Source organism: Artemia sp. Qi Xiang Cuo, chromosome 15, assembly GCF_049724085.1.
Source record: "Artemia sp. Qi Xiang Cuo chromosome 15, ASM4972408v1, whole genome shotgun sequence".
Taxonomy (NCBI): domain Eukaryota; kingdom Metazoa; phylum Arthropoda; class Branchiopoda; order Anostraca; family Artemiidae; genus Artemia; species Artemia sp. Qi Xiang Cuo.
The window spans coordinates 43,745,100-43,769,937 of record NC_142808.1 but is presented as its reverse complement, the minus strand read 5'-3'; the positions used below and the strand labels follow the sequence as shown (position 1 = coordinate 43,769,937).

General features: G+C 35.2%; 2 protein-coding genes across 2 annotated transcripts in view; both read right to left on the bottom strand.

The window, feature by feature from the left end:
* Positions 1 to 24,838, bottom strand: part of LOC148943700 (uncharacterized) — a 296,754-nt gene that overhangs the window by 220,307 nt on the left and 51,609 nt on the right. The gene's annotated exons all lie outside the window — the stretch shown is intronic.
* Positions 1,506 to 24,208, bottom strand: LOC148943702 (DNA excision repair protein ERCC-8-like). Its single transcript, XM_089101015.1, has 4 exons — positions 24,021 to 24,208; positions 19,918 to 20,019; positions 8,941 to 9,146; positions 1,506 to 3,580 (listed from the first exon to the last, which is right to left on the bottom strand). The coding sequence occupies exons 1-4, from the start codon at positions 24,161 to 24,163 to the stop codon at positions 2,859 to 2,861; spliced, it is 1,173 nt and encodes a 390-aa protein (XP_088957141.1). The 5' UTR covers positions 24,164 to 24,208; the 3' UTR covers positions 1,506 to 2,858.

Sequence of the window (24,838 nt, the reverse complement as noted above, 5' to 3'; positions counted from 1 at the left end):
AACCAGATTTCGGACATTCACGGTAACATATATATTTATCCCCATAAAGGGGGAGGGGATTAGTTACTTCCTCAGAGTCCCTTGCTGGAATTCTTTATTTCCATTATTACAAAAAATGCATACATTCTTCCGGTGTGCATGTAACTGAACCCCTGTAACTTAAGCCTCGTTCATCCGAATCCCCATGCAACTGAACTGTTGTACACCTGAATCCTCGTGTAACTGAACCTTCGTGAAACTAATCCCCATTTAACTGAAACCTCGTGCAATTCTACCCCCTTGCAACTGAGCCCTCGTTTAACTGAACCCTGTGCAACTGAACCATCGTGCGGTTCAACCCCCCTTAAACTGAACCTTCATGAAACTCAACCCCCGTTTAACTGAAACCTCGTGCATCTCAAACCCCGCTTAATTAAACAATGGTACAACTCAACCCCCATCTAGAAGAACCCTCATTCAACTGATCGTCAATGCAAATCAACTCTCGCTCAATTTGATATCCACGCAACTCAAACCCACTCAACCCAACCCTTATTCAACTCAACCTCTGAGTATCTCAACCCTCGGGCAACTCAGCCCCTATTTATTCCGACCACCATTCAACTAAACTTCCGTAGAATTCAACCCTTACTTAACTCAATCCTTATTCAACTCAACCCCCGTTTAACCCAAATCTGTCTGACTCAACCACCATTCAAATTAATCGCATTCAGCTCAACCCTCCTCAAATCAACAATATAAATAGTTCAGCCCGTTTTGTCGGAGGTGACGAAAGGTATACCACCGAACCCCCCCCCCCCCCCCAACTGCTGTTTAAAACCCCCTCTTGAATACTCCCTTTCCTAGGGAGTATTTGCAACCATTGCAAGCAGCAAAAAAAGAGTTTTGAGAAAACTACCGAGTGAAAAAAATTCATTCAAATACAAGGCTAATTCGTTAATAATAGAGGTTATTTATCTTTACTTCGACACTAAAAAAAATCATTGCTTCGCAGTTTGTGGAACGTCTGTCTACAAAACCAGCTAAAATTTTCTCACTCCCAACATTACCCTAATTTTGGTAAATTCTAAAAAATAAACAAATTCCTTATATGAAGACTGACCTAGCTTGAGTTTTTTTAGAGAGTTTAAATTGTATGGTAAAGGCTATAAATATTACAGCTGGTGAAAGACTAATAAGCGCTTTATAAATTAGCCTTTTGCTTTGTGCAGATAGATAAAGACTTTCTTGGTCCCAAGAGCAGATCCTATTTTTTTAGTTGTGCTTCTGTTTTCAGTAAAGCTCTAGTTTTCCAGTATTCTACAAATATGAGGCAATATCATGAGTCAAAGCACAATTTAGAATCTTTACATGTTCTATTTTTTGCAACTGTTGGTTTGTTAAAGTCATGAAATAGATTCTTGTCAAGATTATTCATCAAAAAAAGCTCTGTCTCGTTGTCACAAAAAAAAAAAAAAAAAAAAAAAAAAAAAAAAAAAAAAAATCGGACGTCACAAACCATTAAAGCCAGATTTATTTGTTGAACGAAGGTTCAGTTAAATGGGGTTGAGTTGCACGTCGGCTAAGTTGCACGGGGGCCCGGTTAAACAGGAGTTCAGTTAAATGTGGATGGGTTTCACGTGGGTTGAGTTCCAAGTGCGTCAATTAAAACGAGGATTCAGTTAAACGGGGTTAAGTTTTACGAGGTTTCGGTTACACGAGGGTTCAGTTGCATGAGTGTTCAGTTGCACGGGAGATCAACTGCATGATTGCTCAGTTAAATATGGTTGAGTTGCACGGGGTTCAGTTGCATGGGGGTTCAGTTACACGAGCGTTCAGATCCACGAGGGTTCAGTTACAGTGGTCCAGCTGCATGGGATTCAGTTACACGAGGGTTCAGCTACAATAGAACCATTTTTTTTCAATTCCCAAAAGGGTTAAGGCAACGAAAACAGAAGAAAATAGATGGCAGATCATCCACGTCGATATTGAAGGTCCTTGTTAGATGAAAAAAAAAAAAAAAAAATTAGAAACAACAAAAGAGGAAAAATAAACCTTTTGGCACCGAATTTTGCTTAGGTTGGAACCAACCAATTTAAAACGAAGACCCAGACAAACGTAGAAAATAAAGAAAAAAAAACATACATTTGTTTATCTTTAATGGAGTCATCTTTCCGAGGCCAAAAGGTAACTCATTCACATAAATTGAAATAATTTAAGATCAGACGATAATGTATTCATGCTGACATAGTAATTGTTGTTCTTTTATACTTTCCCTTTTCTTTAGCAATATGAAAAGGCTGAGTATTGGTCTGAAATTTCTGCCAGTTCTTTCTCTTTTACGGCTGTTTCTCTATTTTTTCTTGCTTCATTAACTTTACCAATAGCGAAAGCATTAATGCGTTAGAGACTAATGCAGGGAGAGGGCCCACCCCTCCCAGAGAGCCTTAATTCTTACGAACCTCTGGGAATTCATAATTCAAGTTGTTAGTAAAATTACTTTTGATTATTCCCCACTCCCCCACAAAAAATTATGTTAAGTGCCTGGTCAAATTCTTTGATTGGTTGAATATCACGGCGTTTTCCCACAAGAGGAAGGGGTTTATTGGACCAATCTTAGGGGGTGATTGTTTCCCATTCCCAAAAACTAGCTGTGCATGTATGACCAAAGGGTAAAAATAGGATATCCTAGAAATTCTCGCCTCCCCTCCAGATCAGACGTCTAAGTGCCCCCACACACCTATAGCTTTACCCATGATTTTTCCTACCCTTTCAAACTAAAAACCCGCTGGAATAAAAAATGAATAAATAAATAATTACAGAAATAAATGCGCCTTTTATAAAATCGAATATGTTATATATTCCAATAGTACTAAAATTCAACTATAATCATAAACGGTCCCAGCCTGAGATCTAATAACAGGGCGAGTTACATTTCTTGGAACGTAATTCACATCGTTCAGTTCCTTTTCTTTCAAATAACAATCATATAAACCATTTCTCGTCCGATCACAAGACCACACTAACACGCTTTGGTCAACACTGCCACTATAAAGCTCTTGACAAATATCAGAATAAACACAGCTATGGATATAATTGTGGTGCCCAGCCAAAGTTTTTTCAAGCTTTCCTGAAAATATATCAATAACAATAATTTTCCCTTCTGATGGCACAAATACTTTGTTATTTCTAAGTTCATTTGTCACAGCCATTCTATAAAATCTTTTACTTTCTACTGGTATTTTAGGGTAAGAAACATCCACACTTTCCAAAGTGAATGCATCCCAAAGACGAAGTCTTTTATCGTTACCTAACGACAATAAATATAAACCATCAGAAGTAAAAGACAAACTACAAATACTACCAGTGTGTGAGGACTCTATTTGATCACCTTTCTTGTATTTCAAGGTTTTGAGGTATGATTTCGCACTTCTAACATCCCAAAATATGATATTATGATCTTTGCCTGCTGTTGCAAGAAGATTTTCGTCTCGATTTGAAAACCGTGTGCAAATCACCGTTTCTGTGTGACCGATTAGCTGTTGAGTACTGGATCCAGTTAATAAGTCAAACAAACCAACATTGTTTGAGCTGGTTGCAACTGAAAAAGACAAAATATTGTAACTACAACGCTTCTCGTCTATTTCTTCCGGCAGATGTTAAGAAAAACAGCAGTGACATTCAACTTCAAAGCATAATTTACTCTTATGAGAGGAAATAATGGGATACTTTACAGAAGAAACTGCCTTACCCTGATCACTATCTTCCAAGAAGTGGTGTTAAACATTGTGATCCACAGACTACCAGTGTGTCATGAAGGTTTTCTACAATCCGTCAAACCCCCTGACCACTTCTCGATTCAATCCATTTATAGCTGATACACAAAAGCTATTAATCTTTAAATACGTTCAACAGTACGAAACGTTCTGAATAAATATTAACTTTTCTATATATATCAAAGTCTTGATTTTATTTTAACGAGAAAAGTGAGGGTCAATTCTTTACAGATCAACTACTCCTTTCAAAAAGCTCTCTTATCACCCGGCCTGTCTAGAGGAGCTCCTCTTTTTTAGAGGGGAGGGCACTTTGAATTAACATTGACAAAAAAAATGTAAATACAAGCATTATGTGCTGAATATAAACCATCATAGTCAACACACCAACGCTGACTCAGTGCAAGCAGTGTAAACGACACAAGTTTTAAACTGGATTCTGATGAATGGATATTTCTTCTGGGTTTCATTTGCTGCGCTGGGCTTCTTTTGGACTGTAAAACCCCTTCCTAGCTATGGTCTCTATTATGGGTTGCCTTCCCGTATGGGTTGATTTCCCGTAGTAAGACAGCTAACCTTTTAATTATGTTATTGTAAACCGAAGACTAGCAGAAACGATACAAGATACTAGGGTAAATAGGAGTACTGTTATTGATGTTGAAAGAAAATTCAACCATCTAGTGTTGTCTAGGGTTAATTTGAAGCCGAAATTAGGAAGGGTAGATATCTTTCAGGAATTTAAGACGTTGGTAGACTCCAGGATGAGAACTTGAGAGAAACTTTCCAGAAACAGTTGAAGACTCGTCTAAAACTTGAAAATTTAGAAGATGGCTGGAATAGTTTTAGTAACATAGTTTCTGTAGTCCCTAATGATGTCTTAGGGAAGAGAGTTAGAAACGCAGATAGGAATATTAGTGGAAATACTATATTAGGGACCTCTACAAGAATTATTTGGGTGATAGATCATATGAAAATAAGAGGAATGTAAATTAAGTGCACAGAGTATTAAGATGTAAATTAAGGAGGTGTAAAGTGGAGGCCATGGATAAAATTGTTGAAGATCTGGAAGGTGCAGCCAGCCGGCATAATAGTAAAATATTGCACTGGCATGTTAATAAATTGAGAGGGAATAGTCGATCTCGACTTGTCCCAGTTAAAGAAAGGACCGAGCCACAATTAGTGACAAGGGAAGAGGTATGGGCAGAACATTTTGAGAATGTGATAAATCATGACAGAAATACAGGAAAAGATATAGAGAATAACGAAAAAGTTTGTGACAATTTGGATGTGAAGAAATACTTATTTTGTGAGGAAGAATTAGTCACAGTACTAAAAGGATTAAAATATGATAAGGCCCCAAGTGCTGATAGCGTAGTATGAGCATTTTTTTAATATAGTGGTTGTGAGGTTAGAGATAAGTTACTGAAGGTTATGAATATGATTTTTGAAAAACAGGAAGTACCTAGAGATTTTAGGAAGACTAATTAAACCCCTCCATAAGAAAGGTGAGAAGAGTGAGTGAGCAATTATAGAGTCATTGGCCTGGTTTCTGTGGAAAGCAAATTACTTAGTATGATGGTACTTTTTAGACTTAGAGATGCTGTAGATAAACTTTTAAGAGAAAAGCAATGTGGTTTTAGAAAGGGTAGAGGATGCGTCGACCAAATTTTCACTGTTAGATTAATAATTGAGAAGTGTCTGAGTCATCCAGCAGTAAGCTGTACGAAAAATATGATTCAATTCCACTTTCTAGGGCTATAATAAGAAAAAGGATGGGATGGCTAGGCCACTTTCTATGGATGAATGATAACAATTATATTATCATAATCCTTCTTTGCCTAGCAAATAGTTCCTTCTTAGCCTTAGCCTAAGGCTAAACGACTTAGCCTAACGTAATAACAACTGACGGCTAATATTAATTTTGTTGGTATGATGCTTTGCTTTACAAAGTTACCAAGGCCGTGATTACAAAGTTTCTAGTTGACAATACGAGTTGCCAAGGCCATAATTACAAAGTTGCCAAATACGAATTACAAAGTACACGCTATATCACTCGAACGTAACGACTGTAACCGAGTTGTAACGTCGTATGCATAAAACTTGTTTTAATCTTAATCAGTGAAAACAAGATCAATGTGACAGCGTATTCTGTAGGATAATAATAATAATAATAATTTATTATAAGCCAAAAAATAGGCCATACAGAACAGTATTCTTAATTACACTCCACAAGAAAAATAACATAAATATCAAGTTTCACTCATTGATGTCAATGCTTCATTTACATATTTACATAACTGTCTGATTGTCCTTTTTACAGTCGTTTTAAAGATACCAGGGAACTCCCAGTTACCACCCGCACAATAATTTTCCCTCAATAGAGAAAGTTGCTGGCACTCGGTGAGAATATGGTCCAAATCCTCAATACCAAGATTACATCTGGGACAAGAGTAATCCGCATCTGCATCTGGGGCGACCCTTTTTCTTTCAAATACTCTTTTCTATTTTTTAGTGGCAGGAAATTCGCTCGGATCCGAAACCAAGTCCTCAATGTCTCCCCCGGTAATCCTAGTTTAAAATAATATTCAACTCCAAATATCTCTTTTACATGGTAATACAACTTCAATGTTTCAGATGTTTTAACTGCCTGGGTCCACATTTGGACTTCCTGGTATTTTATCCTTTCTATAATCATAGCCAAAAACGGCTCACCCTGATCTGAGGGTCGTAGCCCCGCATTCCAAATATAGGATACTCCCAATCCATCTAAAACATTTTTTATTTGATACAGCCGCGATCTTTTACATTTCGACTGTAGCATCTCCACATAAGCTGCTTTTGCTAACCTATCTTCTGGCAGACTTAGAACTTTTAACCAGTACCGGATCATCTGTGCTAATCTACTCATTCTCAGCGAAAATATACCTAGGTCACCTTTTATTGCCTGATTGTGGGTCGTTACGTGAAGACCAATTAATCTTTTAAAGTGTTGCAGCTGCATTGTTTCTAATTGTGCTCCCGGGTCATGCCCCCAGAGTTCAGCTCCGTAATGGATAATAGGTAAACTTTAGAATTAAAAACATATTTATGCATTTTTAGATCTTTTATACTTGAAAGCCTTGAATTACGTAAAATGGCAGCTGAAACCGCTTTCCCTCTCTTAATAATCCTCTCTAAGATATGCATTAAAAAAACACAATGAACTATCTATTTTTTTAATTTTTACGTGGACCCGTACATATACGAGCATATATTCACATCCTACTTTTAAAATATAAAGCAGAGGAAAAAAAATCTTTCGGGAAGGGCATTGAGCCTGGGTACTGGCGGAAGGAGAAATGTCCCCTTTCCTTGGGAAACAAGAATACATTGAAAAAAATGTATAAAACAAGAAATTTTCACATTTAAGTTTTAGAAAATTCCCTATAGTGCACGAAAAATTATTGTTCTAGGCCCATCTATTTTATTTTTCTAGGCCCATCTCTCCTTATTTTTTCACTTCCGTCAGTTGTGGCAAACTTAGACAGAATCGACTAACAGGCATAAAAGAAAAACCTTTGCCATATCCAAACATCACGATAAACAAAAGAATAAAATAAGCCATCAAAAATTGCCGAAATGCGAATTTTGCCGAAAACAGTGCCGAATTTTTACAACCCCATAGAAATTAACAAATAGGCTAAACTTTCAAACGGGGATAAATCCATTCATTTAGACAGTAAAAAAACAGGTACATAAGTCCAGATATTTCGATCACATATACAGCAACCGTCTTCTGTAGAAATACCAAAAAAAAAATAAAATTTAAACTAGCATATTTATATACAACAAAATAAATAATCCGGAAGTTCATTAATTTGTGAATCACCCGAAAATTTATTTATTTTGTTGTATATAAATATGCCAGCTTCGATCTTATTTTTTAGTATTTCTACTGAAGACGGTCGCTGTATATGTGATCGAAATATCTGGACTTTTGTACCTGTTTTTTCACTGTTTATGGATTTATCCCCATTTGAAAGTTTATTTGTTCGTCATAAAACGATAGTGTGGTCTAAGAAAACAACACATAATTAAAGGTGTTACGCTAAAAATACGTCCAATAGAAATTAAATAAAAACATACATGTATCATTTTTTTCTATTTACAGTTGCATTTTTAGAAATCTGTCACGAGAAAACGTTTATAAAACAGTAAGAACATAGATGAAAATATACAGAGAAAAGTGGGTAGAATATTTAAACAGAGCAGTGGAACAATACAGGAAAAACACCAAACTTTAGATAAAAAAGTTCCGAATATTTTTACTTCAAGTCCGGGAGTCTTTATAAACAGGGAAAAATGAGTAAAGTAAATTAAACAGAAGATAAATATATATATATATATATATATATATATATATATATATATATATATATATATATATATATATATATATATATATATATATATATATATATATATATATATATATATAAACACAGGAAAAACACCAAACTTTAGATAAAAAAGTTCCGAATATTTTTACTTCAAGTCCGGGAGTCTTTATAAACAGGGAAAAATGAGTAAAGTAAATTAAACAGAAGATAAATATATATATATATATATATATATATATATATATATATATATATATATATATATATATATATATATATATATATATATATATATATATATATATATATATATATATATATATATATATATATATATATATATAAATATATATATATAAAATATATATATATATATATATATATATATATATATATATATATATATATATATATATATATATATATATATATATATATATATATATATATATATATATATATATATATATATATATATATATATATATATATAAAACAAATGAAATTCACATGAAAATGATTTCCAAATATCACTGCCAATAGCCTGATTAAGCAACACAGAAATGAGAAACAGATTGTCTCTGGTACAATAGATTGTCTCTCGATTGATTTCAATTTGGAAATCATACTAGTCCTAAAACACCATTTTCGCCTTTTCTTAAGCTTCTTATATACACCTTTAGTTTGAGCTCCAAATAAAATAAATAAAAGAAAATGAAATGAAAGAAGCAAAAGGCCCAAAATTAAATATATTTTCGAAGCTTATTTTTTCGCTCTTGCCTGGAACAAGCTAAACGTAAAGAAAATACCTGCAACCAGTGATCGGCGAGAAACCATAGGAGATATATGGTGTTGATAAATTCTGCCTTCCAGCTTAATAACATCAACAGCCATCATGGCGTTCGTATCCCAAACTTTGAGAAACTTATCCATTCCGCTGGTAACAAACATGCCAGTATCTGTTGGTAGCCATTGTACACATTCGCAACTTTGCCTGTGGCAGTTTCTATTTTTCCTACAAAAAGACAGTATTTTTATTCAAATTCATTATTCATTTAGACGATAAGTAAATGCTTGTCTTGTAATGATCCCGTTAATATAATACAAAGTAGGTATCAATATTGGAATACTTGAAGCCACTGTGATTACAGTGGTTCTGAAACATGGGCGCTCCAAAAGACGGAGGAAGATTTGTTAGATGTTTTCCAGATGAATTGTCAACGGGAATGTCAACCCGACAGACCGTATTTCGAACAGTAAGCTGTGCAAAAATTGTAGTTCTATCCCGCTTTCAAGGGCTGTAAGGAGAGAAAGGTTGATATGGCTAGGACACGTTCTGATGACACGTTCATTTCATCTGCACGTTCCATGCAGACAAAGAATGACACATTGCCAAAGATCGTCCTATTTGGCAAACCATCTAGGGCCAAACGAAAAGCAGGGCACCCCCCAATGGCCATTTAACCAAACACTTGGAAAACAAAGGGTCTCACCGTTCACCTGCAAGTCCAGGGGACTTGTTGGTCAGGTATCAATCCTATGACACGGTATTCCACCTTTAGACTACAAGCGGCCAAGCCTACTAGGCTTAGGTCGCTTGCTCGCCTGTGATTACAAGCAAATTCAGTCCTCAATTTTGCATACAAGTTCAGTGTACATTGTTCGTCACGCATCAACCCAAAATCAATCTGATCTTTCATCCTTTAGTTCTATATCTATCTATCTTAGTAGATAGTTGTAGATAGTGCTCTAGGAATGAGGTATGGCTGGATGGATGATATAACTTATCTATCTACAAGTGAAATGACATCATTTTTATACAATCCTAAAAAGGGCTTATGCCAGATTTGCCTCTCACCCAGACTATCAGTCTTGGCTTTTTCTACAATTAAACCATGGCTTGATGCTTGCAACTACTTGATTTTAATTATCGACCAAGCCTATTAGGCTTAGGTCACTTGTTTCCTGTGAGTCCAAGCAAATTCAGTCCCCCATTTTGCATACAAGTCCAGTGGACATTGTCCGTTACGCTCAACCCAAAATCAATCCGATCTTTCATCCCTTAGTTCAATGACTATCTACCTTACTTCTGCCCAAGGAATGATGTATGGTCGGATGGATGATTTAGCTTATCTATCAACAAGTGAAATGACATCATTTTTATACAATCCTAAAAAGGGCTCATGCCAGATTTGCCTCGCACCTGGACTATCTGTCTTTGATTTTTCTACAACTAGCCATGGCTTGACGCCCGCAACTACTTGATTTTAAAGAAAAATCAACGGACTCGCAATTAAGATAAATTGTAAATTCTTGGGAGGGTGTAAATAGGGAGGATTTAAATAGATTGGTGTGGAGGAACAGCGAGCGAAGCTGTGCTTTTGGCCTCATGCGACTTGGTGCTGCAGTGAGTTGTTAGCAGTAGTAGTTTACACTAACTAACGCTTTCAAGGTACTTCAGGTGCCACACGACATCAAACTCTGAAATTTGTCTTTGATGAGCTAGTCTAGAACGTGCACTACAGTTCACATATCTATGTTACCGCGAATGTTCGACATTCGTGAGTGTCGACATTCACTGTTGAATGTCCGAAATACCTTTTTTTCTATTTGGATTTAGTCAGCGTTCCAGTCAACTTTTTAAATATGCAAGGTTTGATGATGACAGATTAGGTTAGATTTGGTTAGGTTATTAGCCCATTTCTAATATTTGTCACCAAATTTAACCAAACCTAAAATAACATAATCTAATCCAGCTTTAACTTTTACCTTAATAGCTTGCCTAAGACTGAAAAAGCTGACTCGCAAAGCTAATTGAATCCAAGCAGAGAAAAAGGAATTTCAGAGATTTACCAGTGAATGTCAACATTAACCAAATTTAAAAACTCACGGCAGCATACATATGACAGTCTAATAGTAAATTTCCATTAGTATCTGCCTTTCTAGAAAGTCATAAGGCAGTTTTTCAAGTAACCTCCTGCTTAAATGTACAATATCAGCTTAGCAGGTCCATTTCACATAAGGAAACAGGATAAAACCCAACAATTCTTAGTCCATAATATGCCTTCAAGATGTAGTCAACGGACTCTCTATTTAGCGTAAACTATTCTCCCTGACACCCCTCCTCTAATGTGCAAATAGATAGCTCAAATTATATATCACCCATCCATTTTCCTGCTTCTTCATTTCATCAAAGTTGCTTCAATCTACAGGCATAAGTTGAAACAAAAGAGGAATATATGTAGTGTTCGGCGATATTTTGATCAAACGATATATCGATAGTTTTAATTTCGATATTCTATAATCGACATATCGATTTTGATATTTTTGATAAGTTTTTTGCTCAGATTAACTTTAAGGTTTGGCAAAATTCAATAACGAAACTTGCAATTAAAGAGTATTTTGCACCTTTTTTTCCAAATTTTAAATAAAATAAAAAGACTTCCATTACATGAATGAACATTACAAAAACTCAGATTTGGAATTACTCGAGCTCAGGATAAAGAAACATAAGCTACTGGCTATTTTTGGCTATTCAAATCAGCAACATGTCAATATTTTTCCCTGAGAACTGATTCAGCATTTCAGTGATCAGAGGCAACGCTGTAGCGTTGCCTATAGTAAACGCCATACAGCTCCAATGTTTTATTATTTATTTATTTATTATTATTATTTTTTCCAGAGGCACTTCATATGGAAGGGGTCGTCGTAGAAACTTCAAAGGGGGCTCAATCGATTGAAAATCGAAAGCTTTAGTTCCCTTTTTAATGGTCGAAAATGATTGGAGGGAAATTTGCCCCCCCCCCCAACGCCCATCATTCCCCCAACACATCCAATCCAAATTTTGAGATAGCCATTTTGTTCGGCATAGTTGATTGCCATATAGAAAATACATTTTTGAGGAGGACACTCCCCCACAACCCTCAGGGCAAGAGTTTTAAGTTATGCCCTGGGGGCATATAAGGTTTTTATAGAAGGCGTTGTCGTAGAAACTTCAAAACAGGCTCATTCGATTGGAAATTCAAAGGGTCAGTGCTCTTTTTAATAGCCGAAAGTGATTGGAGGGCAACTAACCCCCCCCCCCCACGCCCATCCTTTACCCAAACACATCAATCACAATTTTGAGATGGCCATTTTGTTCAGCGTAGTTGATTTCCAGACAGAAAATATGTTTTTGAGGAGGACACTCCCCCACAACCCTCAGGGCAAGGGTTTTAAGTTATGCTCTGGGGGCATATAAGGTTTTTATAGAAGGTGTTGTCGTAGAAACTTCAAAAAGGCTCATTAGATTGGAAATTCAAAGGGATAGTGCCCTTTTTCATAGTCGAAAGTGAATGGAGGGCAACTAACCCCCCCCCCGCCCATCATTCCCCCAAACACATTCAATCAAAATTTTGAGATAGCCATTTTGTAAAGCGTTGATTATTTTAAACTAGAAAATATGTTTTTGAGGATGAAGCTACCCCCCAGCCCTCAGGGTAAGGGTTGTAAGTTGTGCCCCGGGGACAAAAAAGGTTTTATACACGGCGTTGTCGTAGAAACTTCAAAAAAGGCTCATTCGATTGGAAATTCAAAGGGCTAGTGCCCTTTTTAGTAGTCGAAAGTGATTGGAGGGCAATTAGACCCCCCCCCCGCACGCCCATCATTCCCCCAAACACATCCAATCAAAATTTTGAGATATCCATTTTGTTCAGCGTAGTTGATTTCCAGATAGAAATTATGTTTTTGAGGAGGACACTCCCCCACAACCTTTATGGCAAGGGTTTTAAGTTATGCCCTGGGGGCATATAAGGTTCTTATAGAAGGCATTGTCGTAGAAACTTCAAAAGACTCATTCGATTGGAAATTAAAAGGGTTAGTTCCCTTTTTAATAGTCGAAAGTGATTGGAGGGCTACCAGACCCCCTCTCACGCCACCTTTCCCCCAAACACATCCCATCAAAATTTTGAGACATCCATTTTATTAAACGTAGTTTTAAGTTCTGTAAATTAGGTCTTTGAGGATGACAACTTCTCCACAGCCCTCAGGGCAAGGATGTAATTTAAGGATTCTCCGAATCCTTCCCATTATTTCTTATGGAAGGAATGCTCGTATAAACTTTAGAGAGGGCTCTTTTGATTGGAAATCGAAATTTCTTGTTCATTTTTTAAGAGTCAAAAGAGATTGGAGGGCAACTAGCCCCCTCCCCCTCCTCCACGCCCTAAATGCACCAGATAAAAATTTAAACAATCATTAAATAAACAATCAATGCAAAAAAACATACAATAGATATAAATGTAAATTAATAAACAAATTTAGTGCTGATATTAATGGAAATTAAAAAATAAATTTCTGCTGGGTGGAATTTAACGCAGGGGAATTAACAGCAGCAAAAGAAAATGCTCTTTGAGGGGGGACGAATTTCCCAGGGGTGGGTTTTCCAAATGTGAATTATTCAGGGATGGGACGACTAAACCCATTCGATAATATTCTATATTTTACATCTGAAAGTAACAGGAAAAAGAATCAACGGAAATTTCAGAGATAGCACTTCAGGTTCCTTTAGACGATTTTGTTCGTGTCTCTTGAAAAAAAGTCATTTTCAAAAGACAGATTATTTTCATTTGTATTACTTTCTCCGTGGCTGCTCAATTATGCATGTGAGGGAGGAGACTTCCCCCCACCACTGTCGCAATGCGATAAAAGTATAACTCAAAATTACATATATAGAATAATATATGCACACAACATGGGACAATTAATCAAAATTGCATATTATGAGTTGAGGCTCACCCAAATGATGGCCTAGGGGGCTCACCATTCCACATTCTATGAAATCAATCCTGCAGTAACTGAAAATATAAAGTATTTTTGAGTAATTTAACGTCTTCCAAAACTAAAACGATCCAACATTCTACAGCCCAATGAGTCTGTCTAATCTTCTAAATCGGAAACGGAGGAGATAAGTGAAGTTCCGCCCCGTATTGGATGAGTCTCCAACCTCACCCTCCCCCTCTCCTACGTTCGCCGCTAATTTTTTATTCTTTATGCCAAGTAAGCCACCCCCCCCCCCAACAGACTTTAATAAGATAAAGTTTTGTATAGGAAGAACACATAGTAAATTTATTATAATTGTTCAATTATAAGGTTAAAATACATACTCTGTGATAGATACAAAATTGCTTTGGCACACAAAATCCTATTAACGTCAATTCCAAACAGTCGTGATCCCTTTGTGTCAGCAAGTGAAATAGTCTAAACCCCCTTATTGGAGCTATTTTTTTAATCCATTCATTGTTGTCAATCGCTGTCCACAAGTTATGCAAGCTGTCTATTGTTCATACATAATGTTTTTATCAAAGAGGTAATCGTATAGACTTTAAAAAAACCTCATTCGATTTAAATTGAAAGTTCTAGATCCGTTTTTTTAAAGGCAAGAATAATCGGACAGTAAGCACCCCCCCCCCATACCATAAAAACTTGAAAACTTTTTGCAATCAAAAATTAAATAAAAAACTTTCCGAAAAATAAGTTTTTCAAAGAAAAGTAAAGGTCATTTTAAACTTAAGGTCAGGAGATACAAATACCTGTTAAAATTCAAACTCAAAACCACTAGAAATTACTATTAAAGAATAAATGAAACCCAAAACGAACAGAAATTAAATAAACAATCATAGCAAAAAAAATACAACAAGTTATAATATAAATGAATAAATAGATCTTAAAGCGAGTAATGCTTAGATTGAATATGAAAATCAAGCTTGAAACGGACAGAAATTAAATAAACAATCAATGCGAAATAACATACAATACATATTAATGGAAATGAATAAATAAATCTTAAAACGAGTGAAACTTAAATTAAATATGCAAATCAAATTTGAATCGAATAAAAATAACTACAAACAAGAGTTTGGGTATCGCCTCACTGCAGAAGCCTAAAACCTACTGCGACATTGGCGCTTTATTGAAAACGAATTATATTACAAATGTTTTTTTGTACTTAATATTGAAAATAAATATTAAGAATACAGTAAAATTGTAAACTGATGAGCTATTACCAATCAATGTCACTTTACATCGAATTTTAAGTTTAATTTATTAGTTCTTTCCAAGATTGGTAACGACAAATATAGTTTCACTACAAACAAAACTTGGATACTGCCCCCTTCTTTAACTGTAAAAACCTAAAGCCTTCTGCGTCATTCGCGCTTCACAGAAAACGAATTACTCGTATATTACAAATTTATTCTTTTCCAGTTCTTACAGCATTGAAATGAAAATAAAAATTACAGTGACAAAAAATCTTGAGCTGATTGATCTTTCAATAATTAATATCATTATATATCTAATATTCAATTTGATTTTGTTTATACTTTCCAACCCTGTTCAAGACTAATATAGTTTTCAGTAAGGCGCCAATGACGCAGCAGGTTTTAGGCTTCTGCAGTGAGGCGAGACCCAAACTCTTGTTTGTAGTTATTTTTATTCGATTCAAACGTGATTTGCATATTCAATTTAAGTTTCACTCGTTTTAAGATTTATTTATTCATTTACATTAATATATATTGTATGTTTGTTCGCATTGATTGTTTATTTACTTTCTGTTCGTTTAAGTTTCATTTATACTTTAATAGCAAAATATTTTTTTCGGTTTTGAGCTTGATTTTCATATTCAATCTAAGCATTACTCGCTTTAAGATCTATTTATTCATTTATATTATTACTTGTTGTATGTTTTTTGCTATGATTGTTTATTTAATTTCTGTTAGTTTTTGGCTTCATTTATTCTTGAATAGTAATTTCTGTTCGTATTGATTTTGAATTTTAAAAGTTATTTTTATATCCTGAGCTTAAGTTTAAAATGGCCTTTACTTTTCTTTGAAAAACTTATTTTTCGGAAAGTTTTTTTTAATTAATTAAATAAAAAAAGCAAATTATTTTTTTCAACTGAAAGCAAGGAGCAACATTAAAACTTAAAAGAGCATAAAACTTTTCCGTATATAAGAGGAAAAACCCTCCACAATACCTCGCTCTTCACGCCAAAGTTTCTTTTTGTATTTTAAAAATCTCCTGACTAATTAAACGGCTCTTGTGTTTCAGGAGTTGTTTTTGAATAATTGGGACAAAAAGTTAAAGTTTGCGTAAAGAGTGAGGAGGGGGATCTACCCCCATATACAGGATAATTTTTGTTTTGTTTTAATGTTGCTCATTACTTTTAGTTGGAAAAATTAGTTTTTTATTTAATTTCTGATCGTTTTTCAAATAACGCTGGAAAATACACCTTTTCTCTGCATGGAAAATCTCCCCCAAGAAAATTCCTCCTTGGAAAGTTTCTTCCGCGTAAGATCCTCCTTTCCCCGCCAATTCTATCCCTGCAAAAAATTCCCCTTATAAAAACTTCTTATGGACAATTCCGCCAGGAAAATTATTTTTAGCCTATTTTTGTTTAAAAAAAAAGACTTGTTTTCCGTTTAATTTCTAATCGTTTTTGAAATCATGCCGGAAATCCTCTTTCCGCGGAAAATTTTTCCTGGAAATTCTACCCTGCAAATGTCTCAACGGAAGGTTTCTCCCGCGTGAAGTTCCCCCACGGAGAATCTCTCCTGTGGAAAATCCCCCCCCCGCCCTACCACGGCAATATCTACCTGACAATTTCAACTGCTTTGAAAATTTTACCTGGGCCATTTCCCGGGAATATCTTCAAATGTTGAATTGGCAAAAGAAAGTAGGTAAAATAAAATGAATTTGGTACAAGAATTCCGGTAAATTCCCCCGAGCATAGTTTCCTTTTGAAAGTTCATCCCTGGAAACTTCCCTCCCCACGGTAAATTCTCCCGTTGAAAATTCCCACCCCCGCAGAATATTTTCACCCACAGAAAAATCCCCCTCCCCCAAAAATTTCTTTTTACTTCCCAATAATAAATACTATATGTAAACATAGGACAATTTTCAAAACTTACAACACTTTCTCCAGGGACTCGCAGGGTCTTATCATCCCCAGAGGCATGATTACTTGACCTTTCAACTATGCTGATCAAAATGGCTATCTCAAATTTTTGATAAGATCACTTTGGGAAAAAGGAGCGAGGGAGGGAGGGGGAATCTAGTTGCCCTCCGATCGTTTTGGTCACGAAGTGGGGATCTAGAACTGTTATTTCCGTTCGAGCAAGCCCTTTCCTGATCTTATATAACCAGTGGTTCAATACAATTACCCTTGCAAAAAAAAAAAAAAAAAAAAAAAAAAAAAAAAAAACTAGTAAACACGAATCCGTGATCTTTCTTCAAGCAAAAATTGCAAAATTTCAAATTTTTGCAGACGAAATCTAGAAACCCTTACAGTATGATTTTCTTATATGCCGAATCTCATGGTGCGACTTTTATTAACATGCTTTGACTTTTTAGAGGCGGTCCCACCTTGTCTAAAAAAAAATTATATACAAATTTTCTTAGGCTCTTAGCTTTTGATGGGTACATGAAACTTGATTAATTTTATATATCTAGAATAAGCATAAAAATCTACTCCATTTGATGTATCTATTGTTATCAAAATGCCGTTTTTTAAAGCTTCGGTTGTTACTGGGCTGAGTTACTCCTTACTTACAGTTTGATATTACGAACTATTTGATTAACTGATCAGGCGTGGAATCCACTTTCAGAAAGGAAATGATTCAGCACCTGCATCTGTTGATACAGATTTCAGTAAGGCCCAATCCATGTCTCTTGATATTTTACTCTCAACTTGGAGATGATTGTCAGGGGTAATATGCAGTTTCTAGAAAAGCAGATTGAGGTATGTGGCAATCGTGACAAATGTGATCTGAGCAAGGCCTATAAGCTTAGAAGATATTTTATCTAGTCAAGCCTTTCGGAGGTTCTCAGCAACATTTGAGAGTCCACCCTCACTAAACGTAGTTTGAGAACAGACTATGCCAACTTATGGATAAAGCTATACATGGTGTGCATTAGCATGAGTTAGTGGATTGAATATTGTTCTTCCTCTTGGCCGTTTGCGAAACAGTTTTCTATGTTGGATCTTTTCTGCTGGACGTTCACCAGTAGATATGAGAAAAAAAAGAAAAAATCGTCGTTTTCGATATCGATATTAAGGTTTCGATATTCAATATTTGCCCCGATATATCGATATCTAATATCACCCAACACTACATATATGACAAAATTCACAGAACATACATCGGCCTATATATTTGCACACTAGGGGGGAGAGGGTGGTGGCAGTGAAAGCGGTTTATGCATAGAAGATCTAATGACTACAGTTTCAGGGCATACTATGAAGTAAAATTTGTTTTTTTTTATCATGTTTCCTTATGTGGAGTGGACTTGCTAAACTGATACCAGATGTCCTAGATAAGGCACGTTTGAACCACCTGTAAGCTTAATGTATGTGAATCGAATTCTTCAAATAAGCACATTTTTAAAAGTAGATTTTTCAAAGACTGGGTCTTTGGCGCGTTTTCACTCGAAAAACCTTTCTTTTCGGCACAGCTTCGTTTCTATGACTGTTCTATCTTGTAAAACACATTTTGACAATATCTGTACAAGTTAAGACGAACTAAGGCAGTTCTGAGCTTGAAGACAAGAGTAAAACTATAGTCGTGTCCAAAGGGGACACAGAAAAGCAAAAGCAAGAAGATTATTATGGATTTATCACAAGCATTTATTTTGGAGAGCCCAAGGAGAAAATTTAGTGTTTAACTCCAAGTGGAATCATAAGCCCTCGATTGTGGTCGTTAATACAATTTTTGTGCAGTAATTATTATTCTGCATTATTACACCGCAAAAAAACAATAACAAACTATACAAAGATTATATAGAAACCTGGAAAAAATCATGCTGCTTTTGGAGTAGAGAAAAGGATGTTTGTTTGTGAGGTCCAAGTTCGTCATTGTGGTTGCAGCAGTAGCTGTGATCAACTAAAAGACGACAGAGCCCAAAGTAACCAAAAAAATGAAACCCCCGAAAATGGTATAGGATCAAAATAAAAAGTACAGCATCAGAATCACCTTGGCCGGAATCTCTATTAAGGAAATTTACAGTCCCTTGGCTTGAACAACAAGGAAAATCTATTGGCTTGAACAACAGGGAAAATACTTGCTTTCATGATCAACAAAACACACTACTTAAAATAAAATCACTTTTTTTGCCAAAAAAAAAACTGCATTATTGTCTACAAAATGATGAATGATGATAATGTAGGACAAGTAAGAAAGAGAAAGGGGCCATGGTTCCTGAGCTCCAAGATATCAACCAGGCATTTGTTTTCTTTTTTAAGGGATGCTAGTAAGTTACAGCTAATGTTGATGATCAATTCACATCCAAATGATATTTGTTTACTAACTTTTATCAGCCTGTGTCTCTTTGTAAAAATAAGTATTTAAACCACTGATCTACTCTGTAACAATTTTTAACTCTTTGTTCTAACCAGATTAATGTCACTACTACTTTTCAGGCTGAAATACCAAACAAAGAGGCAGTTTTCAAGCAAAAGGACGTCTGCATAATTTGTGAGAAAAAGCTAAACGAACAGCACAACAAAGCCTCAAATCTGATTTGCCAAAAAAAAAAAAATCTTGTAGAGGCTGAACAGTGATCCCTAGTTAGGATATTCCACACTCTCAAAGTTATGGGAAACTTGGGAGAAGAGTTTTCATTCTCAATTTTAAAAGTTGGAAGTAAACATTGTACCATGGGAAGGATTGTTATATACTTCTCAAGGCAGTTTCCCATTTACAAGCCCTGCCCCATGAATACAGTTATTCTGTCAAATATGTCAAGGGAAAACTTACTTTGTAACTTTAGACACAACTTTTGCAGTATAGCTTGGAGTTCCAGAAAAGTTCCATAAGTCATGAATATTGACAGTGCCATCAGAGGAGCCACTGAGTAAGCTGAAAAATAAACAGAGAAATAGAGCTACTGACACAAATATACATTGAATGGGAAAGATACTTTCTTATATTTCACTGAAAAAAAAAAACAACAACAAAAAACACACAATTGAACACATCCCTAGATTTTGAACACTACAACCCCCCCTCCTACATACTCATGTACTGACTCCACTTGCATTCTTTGAAACCAAATGAACCTACATGAGCGCACTTTTTTTCCTTTTGCAGGGCAGACATAGCTGAGTGAGTACATACCTCCACCAAAATAACAATCTCTGTTCTTCTTTTAAAATGATAGAGCCTATTCATATTTTCTTAGCCTTGTTATGCTTCTCAATAACAACAATCTGTTGTTTTGAATGGCATGGTTCTCCAAATGTTCTTAACTGTGCATGGATTGTTTGGTAGGAGCAACACCTTTCAATTTCTGTTACTAAAGTTAGGTTTTCACCATCCACCAGAAGTCTTTCTTGCATTAAGGGGTTTTTGATACCACTCACTATTTTGTCACAAACCATTTTATCTGTACTAATCATAATTACAAATTATGATTAAGTCCTAGACTTAGATTATACTGATGATTTAAGCATCCTAGATGAAAGTGTTAGCAAAATGACTGAAGTTTTAGAGGTTTTGCAAGTTCAGGGTGCTAGAATAGGTTTGAAAATTAATGTTAAAAAGACTAAGTCACTAAGGCTAGGAATAAGTGAAGATGAAAAGTTGAAGTTGGGTAATGAAAAGATTGATCAGGTGGACAGCTTCACTTACCTTGGTAGTATTAATAGTACAGATGGTTGGAGCTGTGAAGATGTTAAAAGTAGTATAATAAAGTCTCAGGGTGTTTTTTCACAGTTAAAAAAAGTTCTGAAGAATAGGAAGATAAGTCTGCAAACCAAGATTAGAATATTAGAATTCATAGTGATGACAGTGGTCAAATATGGCTCTGAAGCATGGGCGCTCCAAAAAGCAGATGAAGATTTGCTAGATGTTTTCCAGAGACATTGCTTAAGGATTGTTCTGGGTACCTGGCTGACTGACCATATTACAAAAAATAGGCTATACAAAAAATGTGGTTCAATACTGCTCTCTAGGGCTATAATGAAGGAGAGGTTGAGGCGGCTAGGGCACGTTGTGCAGATGAAGGATGACAGATTGCTGAAGATTTTTCTTTTTGGCCAACCGTCTAGGGCTAAACGGAAAGCAGGTCGTCCTTGTCTGGGGTGGGAGGGGGTCATAAAGAAAGATTTAAAGGAAATAGGAACTTCATGGGTGGGTGTAAAAAGGGAGGCTTTGAATAGATTGGGATGGAGGAGGAGTGTGCATAGCTGTGTTGACCTCAGGCGACTAGGTGCTGTGGTGAGTTGTTAGTAGTAGTAGTAATCATAATTTAAAACTTCACTAAGATTCTGAGCAATTTCAAATATTGTTTTTGATACCAGAAGCCAGTTCAAAAAGCTTGCCAATCATCAAGCAACCAAAAGAGTCAGAGAAAACTTCTATACACAAGCTCTGACACCTTAGTTCACTCCAAACTGCATTTTACAGTATTTAAGGTATAAACTGTAGAGGCATTCAGGAATGAGGACTGAAAGACTTCCAAGTGCTTAAAAAAACTGGATCAAATTTTTGGGATCAGTTCAAATTCTTCAATTGCAGGCAGACCAACAAACTTCTTAGTATTGCATTCACCATATCTTGAACTAGCATTAAAGAAGTTTAAGCTTTTTTGTGGTTAACAATTCTTTGTTATCAAAAACAACTAATTGGATCTGTGTCACATGCTTGCTACTATTAACTTGTGAGGAGCATCTAATGATTTATAAGGTTTCAACTAACTTGGAAAAACATATCTTGAATTTGAAAAAAACAATCCTGATTTATTTTAAAATTCCACTCAATAAGAATTATTTTAAATGCTGTTTTTTTAGGGTTTTTCTTTTAAGATATAGAATTGTTTTAAAAGTTCTAAAATAATTGTTAGAAACTGTAGAATTGTTTTTTAAATACTATAGTCAAAGAAAAGCAGACTCAGGCCGGAATTGAGACAAAATGTTTTTTCCCCGAAGCTAAGACAGATAGAGACTTGTCTTCTACCCAATTTGCTAAGCCATAGAAATGGGGAGCAAGTTAAGATAGGAGCTTGAAAACGCCTTCCTTAGGCATAATTCAGACTTCAAATTCATTCCTGAATGTTTTATTATCCTAAGAGTAATAATCCTATTCTACAGGATCATTCTATTGCTACCAAGCAGGGGCCTCCTGATGCTCATTTTATTGGGGGGGGGGGGGGGCAATCATTGTAAATTTTACCAAATTGCTACCTTATTTATGCTGAATTTTCTGCAGAATGAAAAATTTTGCTAAATTTTGGCCAATTTTAAAAAATTTCTGCCAAAATTGTTGCCTTTGACAAAAATTTTACCAAATGCCAACAAAGTTGGGGAGGGGTGCTCCTCCCCTCACCTCTCAGGACGCCCCTGCTAACAAGTAAAATTTAAGGTAATTTTAAGATAACAATAAAACTATTTTATGAGACAGCAAAAAGCCCATAATCTAGGATTTTACCCAGAATAGAAATATTGGCACTAGCCTAGGTTACAATTTACCCTAAGGGTCAATAGTCACAGAAATATAATCTTTACAAGGTTGGAATCAAGGGTGTTATTACCCCTTCCACATATCCAAAGGACAATAGGTTTTAATTTTTTCTTTTTGTTATCTTCTTTAACCCATAAATACTACCATCCAGTCAATTCACATATGTGTAAATTTCTCTAGGCTTTGTTGGCTACAACAAGCAAAAGGAGATGTGTCCAACTTTGCCATTTGCACTTTTGTTTTTCTGGAATGCCAGAGAAAAGTGGTCTTTCCCAAAAAGAGGTCTTTTACCCTATTTATAGTCTAGTAATTTGTTTTTAACCACTTTTCAACAACTTAACTAGTGTTGATAACTTCTTTGTGTGGTTACAAAAATGAAATACCTTTAAGGGCTCAAGATGCAACTAGCCCCAGAAGCAATTCTGGTAAATTTTTATCAAATTATATTATTGACTTATAAATAAAGTAAACATACCACTTGATGCCTTTTTTATGCTCTTTCCAAATATAAAAATCATTTTTGTAGGAAATGAATTTTACCCCCCACCCCTATTTATACCAATTCAGGGTATATATTAGCACATTAGGGGGGTGGGGATAAATTTTATTTCTGATGTAAATGAGAGGTAAGTTTAAAATTTTACCCCACCTGCCTAATGTGCAAATATATAGGGTAAGACACCCAGTAGTCGGCCACCTGCCTATTCTTGGACATAATCTTTTATACTATTTTAATCACTATTTACAATGAGCCTTTTGTATGTCTGAGTTTAGGCAGAATTGTCACTTGTTAGTAAATTCAAAAATAGAAGATGCTGTACAAGTGAAACTATTTGAATTAGTAACCTACTTGTTAAGAAATTCTTCAGAAATTTTTTGATACAAAAATTAAGTTTCTAGGTGGTATAATACAGTAATTAGAGTAGTTTAAATGTCAAAAAGTTTTCAAGGTGATTAAAGTGTCCGACTACTGGGTGTCTTACCCTACCTTGAATTGGTATATATAGGGGGTGGGGGCTAAAATTCATTTCTGACAAAAATGATTATTTTATTTGGAAATAGCAAAAAAAGGCATCTAGTGGCAAATTCACTTTATTTGTAAGTCAGTAATGTGATTTGGTAAAAATTTACCACAATTCTTGAATTTAAAAAAAAGCATAAAAAAGGCATCAAATGACATTTTCACTTTCATCTTATGTAAATTATATATTGTACTAAAAATTTACCTATAATCTTATACACATTAACTAATCCAAGCCCCACCATCACTAAATTTTCATCTAGCCTACTGGTGCCCTCGGTAGGAACAGAAAAAAGGGAAAAACTAGCAGTCTATTTCCAAAAATTGTGCTTAACCTTGAAGCTTTCAGATTGATTAGATGAAATTAAAGCCAACTCACTATCTTTTATCAATCTCATCTAGGTCCAAGCAATTAATTGTGTCTGAAAAGCATTTTTCCACTTGTTTGAACGGATCTAAATAAAGGTTTGAGAATCTAGCTTCTAAATAGTTGCACATACTCTTTTTTATAGGCCTACTCATTTTCAATGCTATAGAACAGAGGAATTCAGCTATGGCAATTTATTACTAAACATTCCTGAAATTCCACATGTGCTTTTTTCAAATTTCTATGCATAATAATTGTCGAATATTATTCATGAGTCATATTTCTCAATGTAAGCCAACTTACGGACGAATGCAGAATAGATACAAATTGTAATCTCCCTTTTGAGGTTTAGGTGAATTTTGCCACGTTAAAGCAATTAGTCGTTTGGCTCATATGCTTAACATGGGCAAAGTGGTGAGTCAGGCTAGGTTCAACTTTCAAACATGGACTTTATGATTGATCAATTAGAAAAACGGCTTAAATTATGGTTTTCTTTCATTTGAAAAGAAAGAAACTAGAATAACATTCTGTTTATTGTATACAGAGTCATACCAAAATACATAATTTTAGTAGAATATATATGAAAAAAATTCGTGATGATATCTAAGCTTTTCAAGCCAAGTTTCACCTATTTTGATTTTTTTGCTTTTGTACCACAAGTAGAACGTTAAAATAGACAAAACACGAGTCATCCACAAATTTTGGCTATTTTAAGGACTGATGTCACTATATCACTACAGTGTTGCTTGGGCTTTGGATTTTCCCCTTGGCATCTCAAATAGCTGGCCTGTTTTCTCCGTCCCAATTGTTGCTAACATTTTCTTACTAGC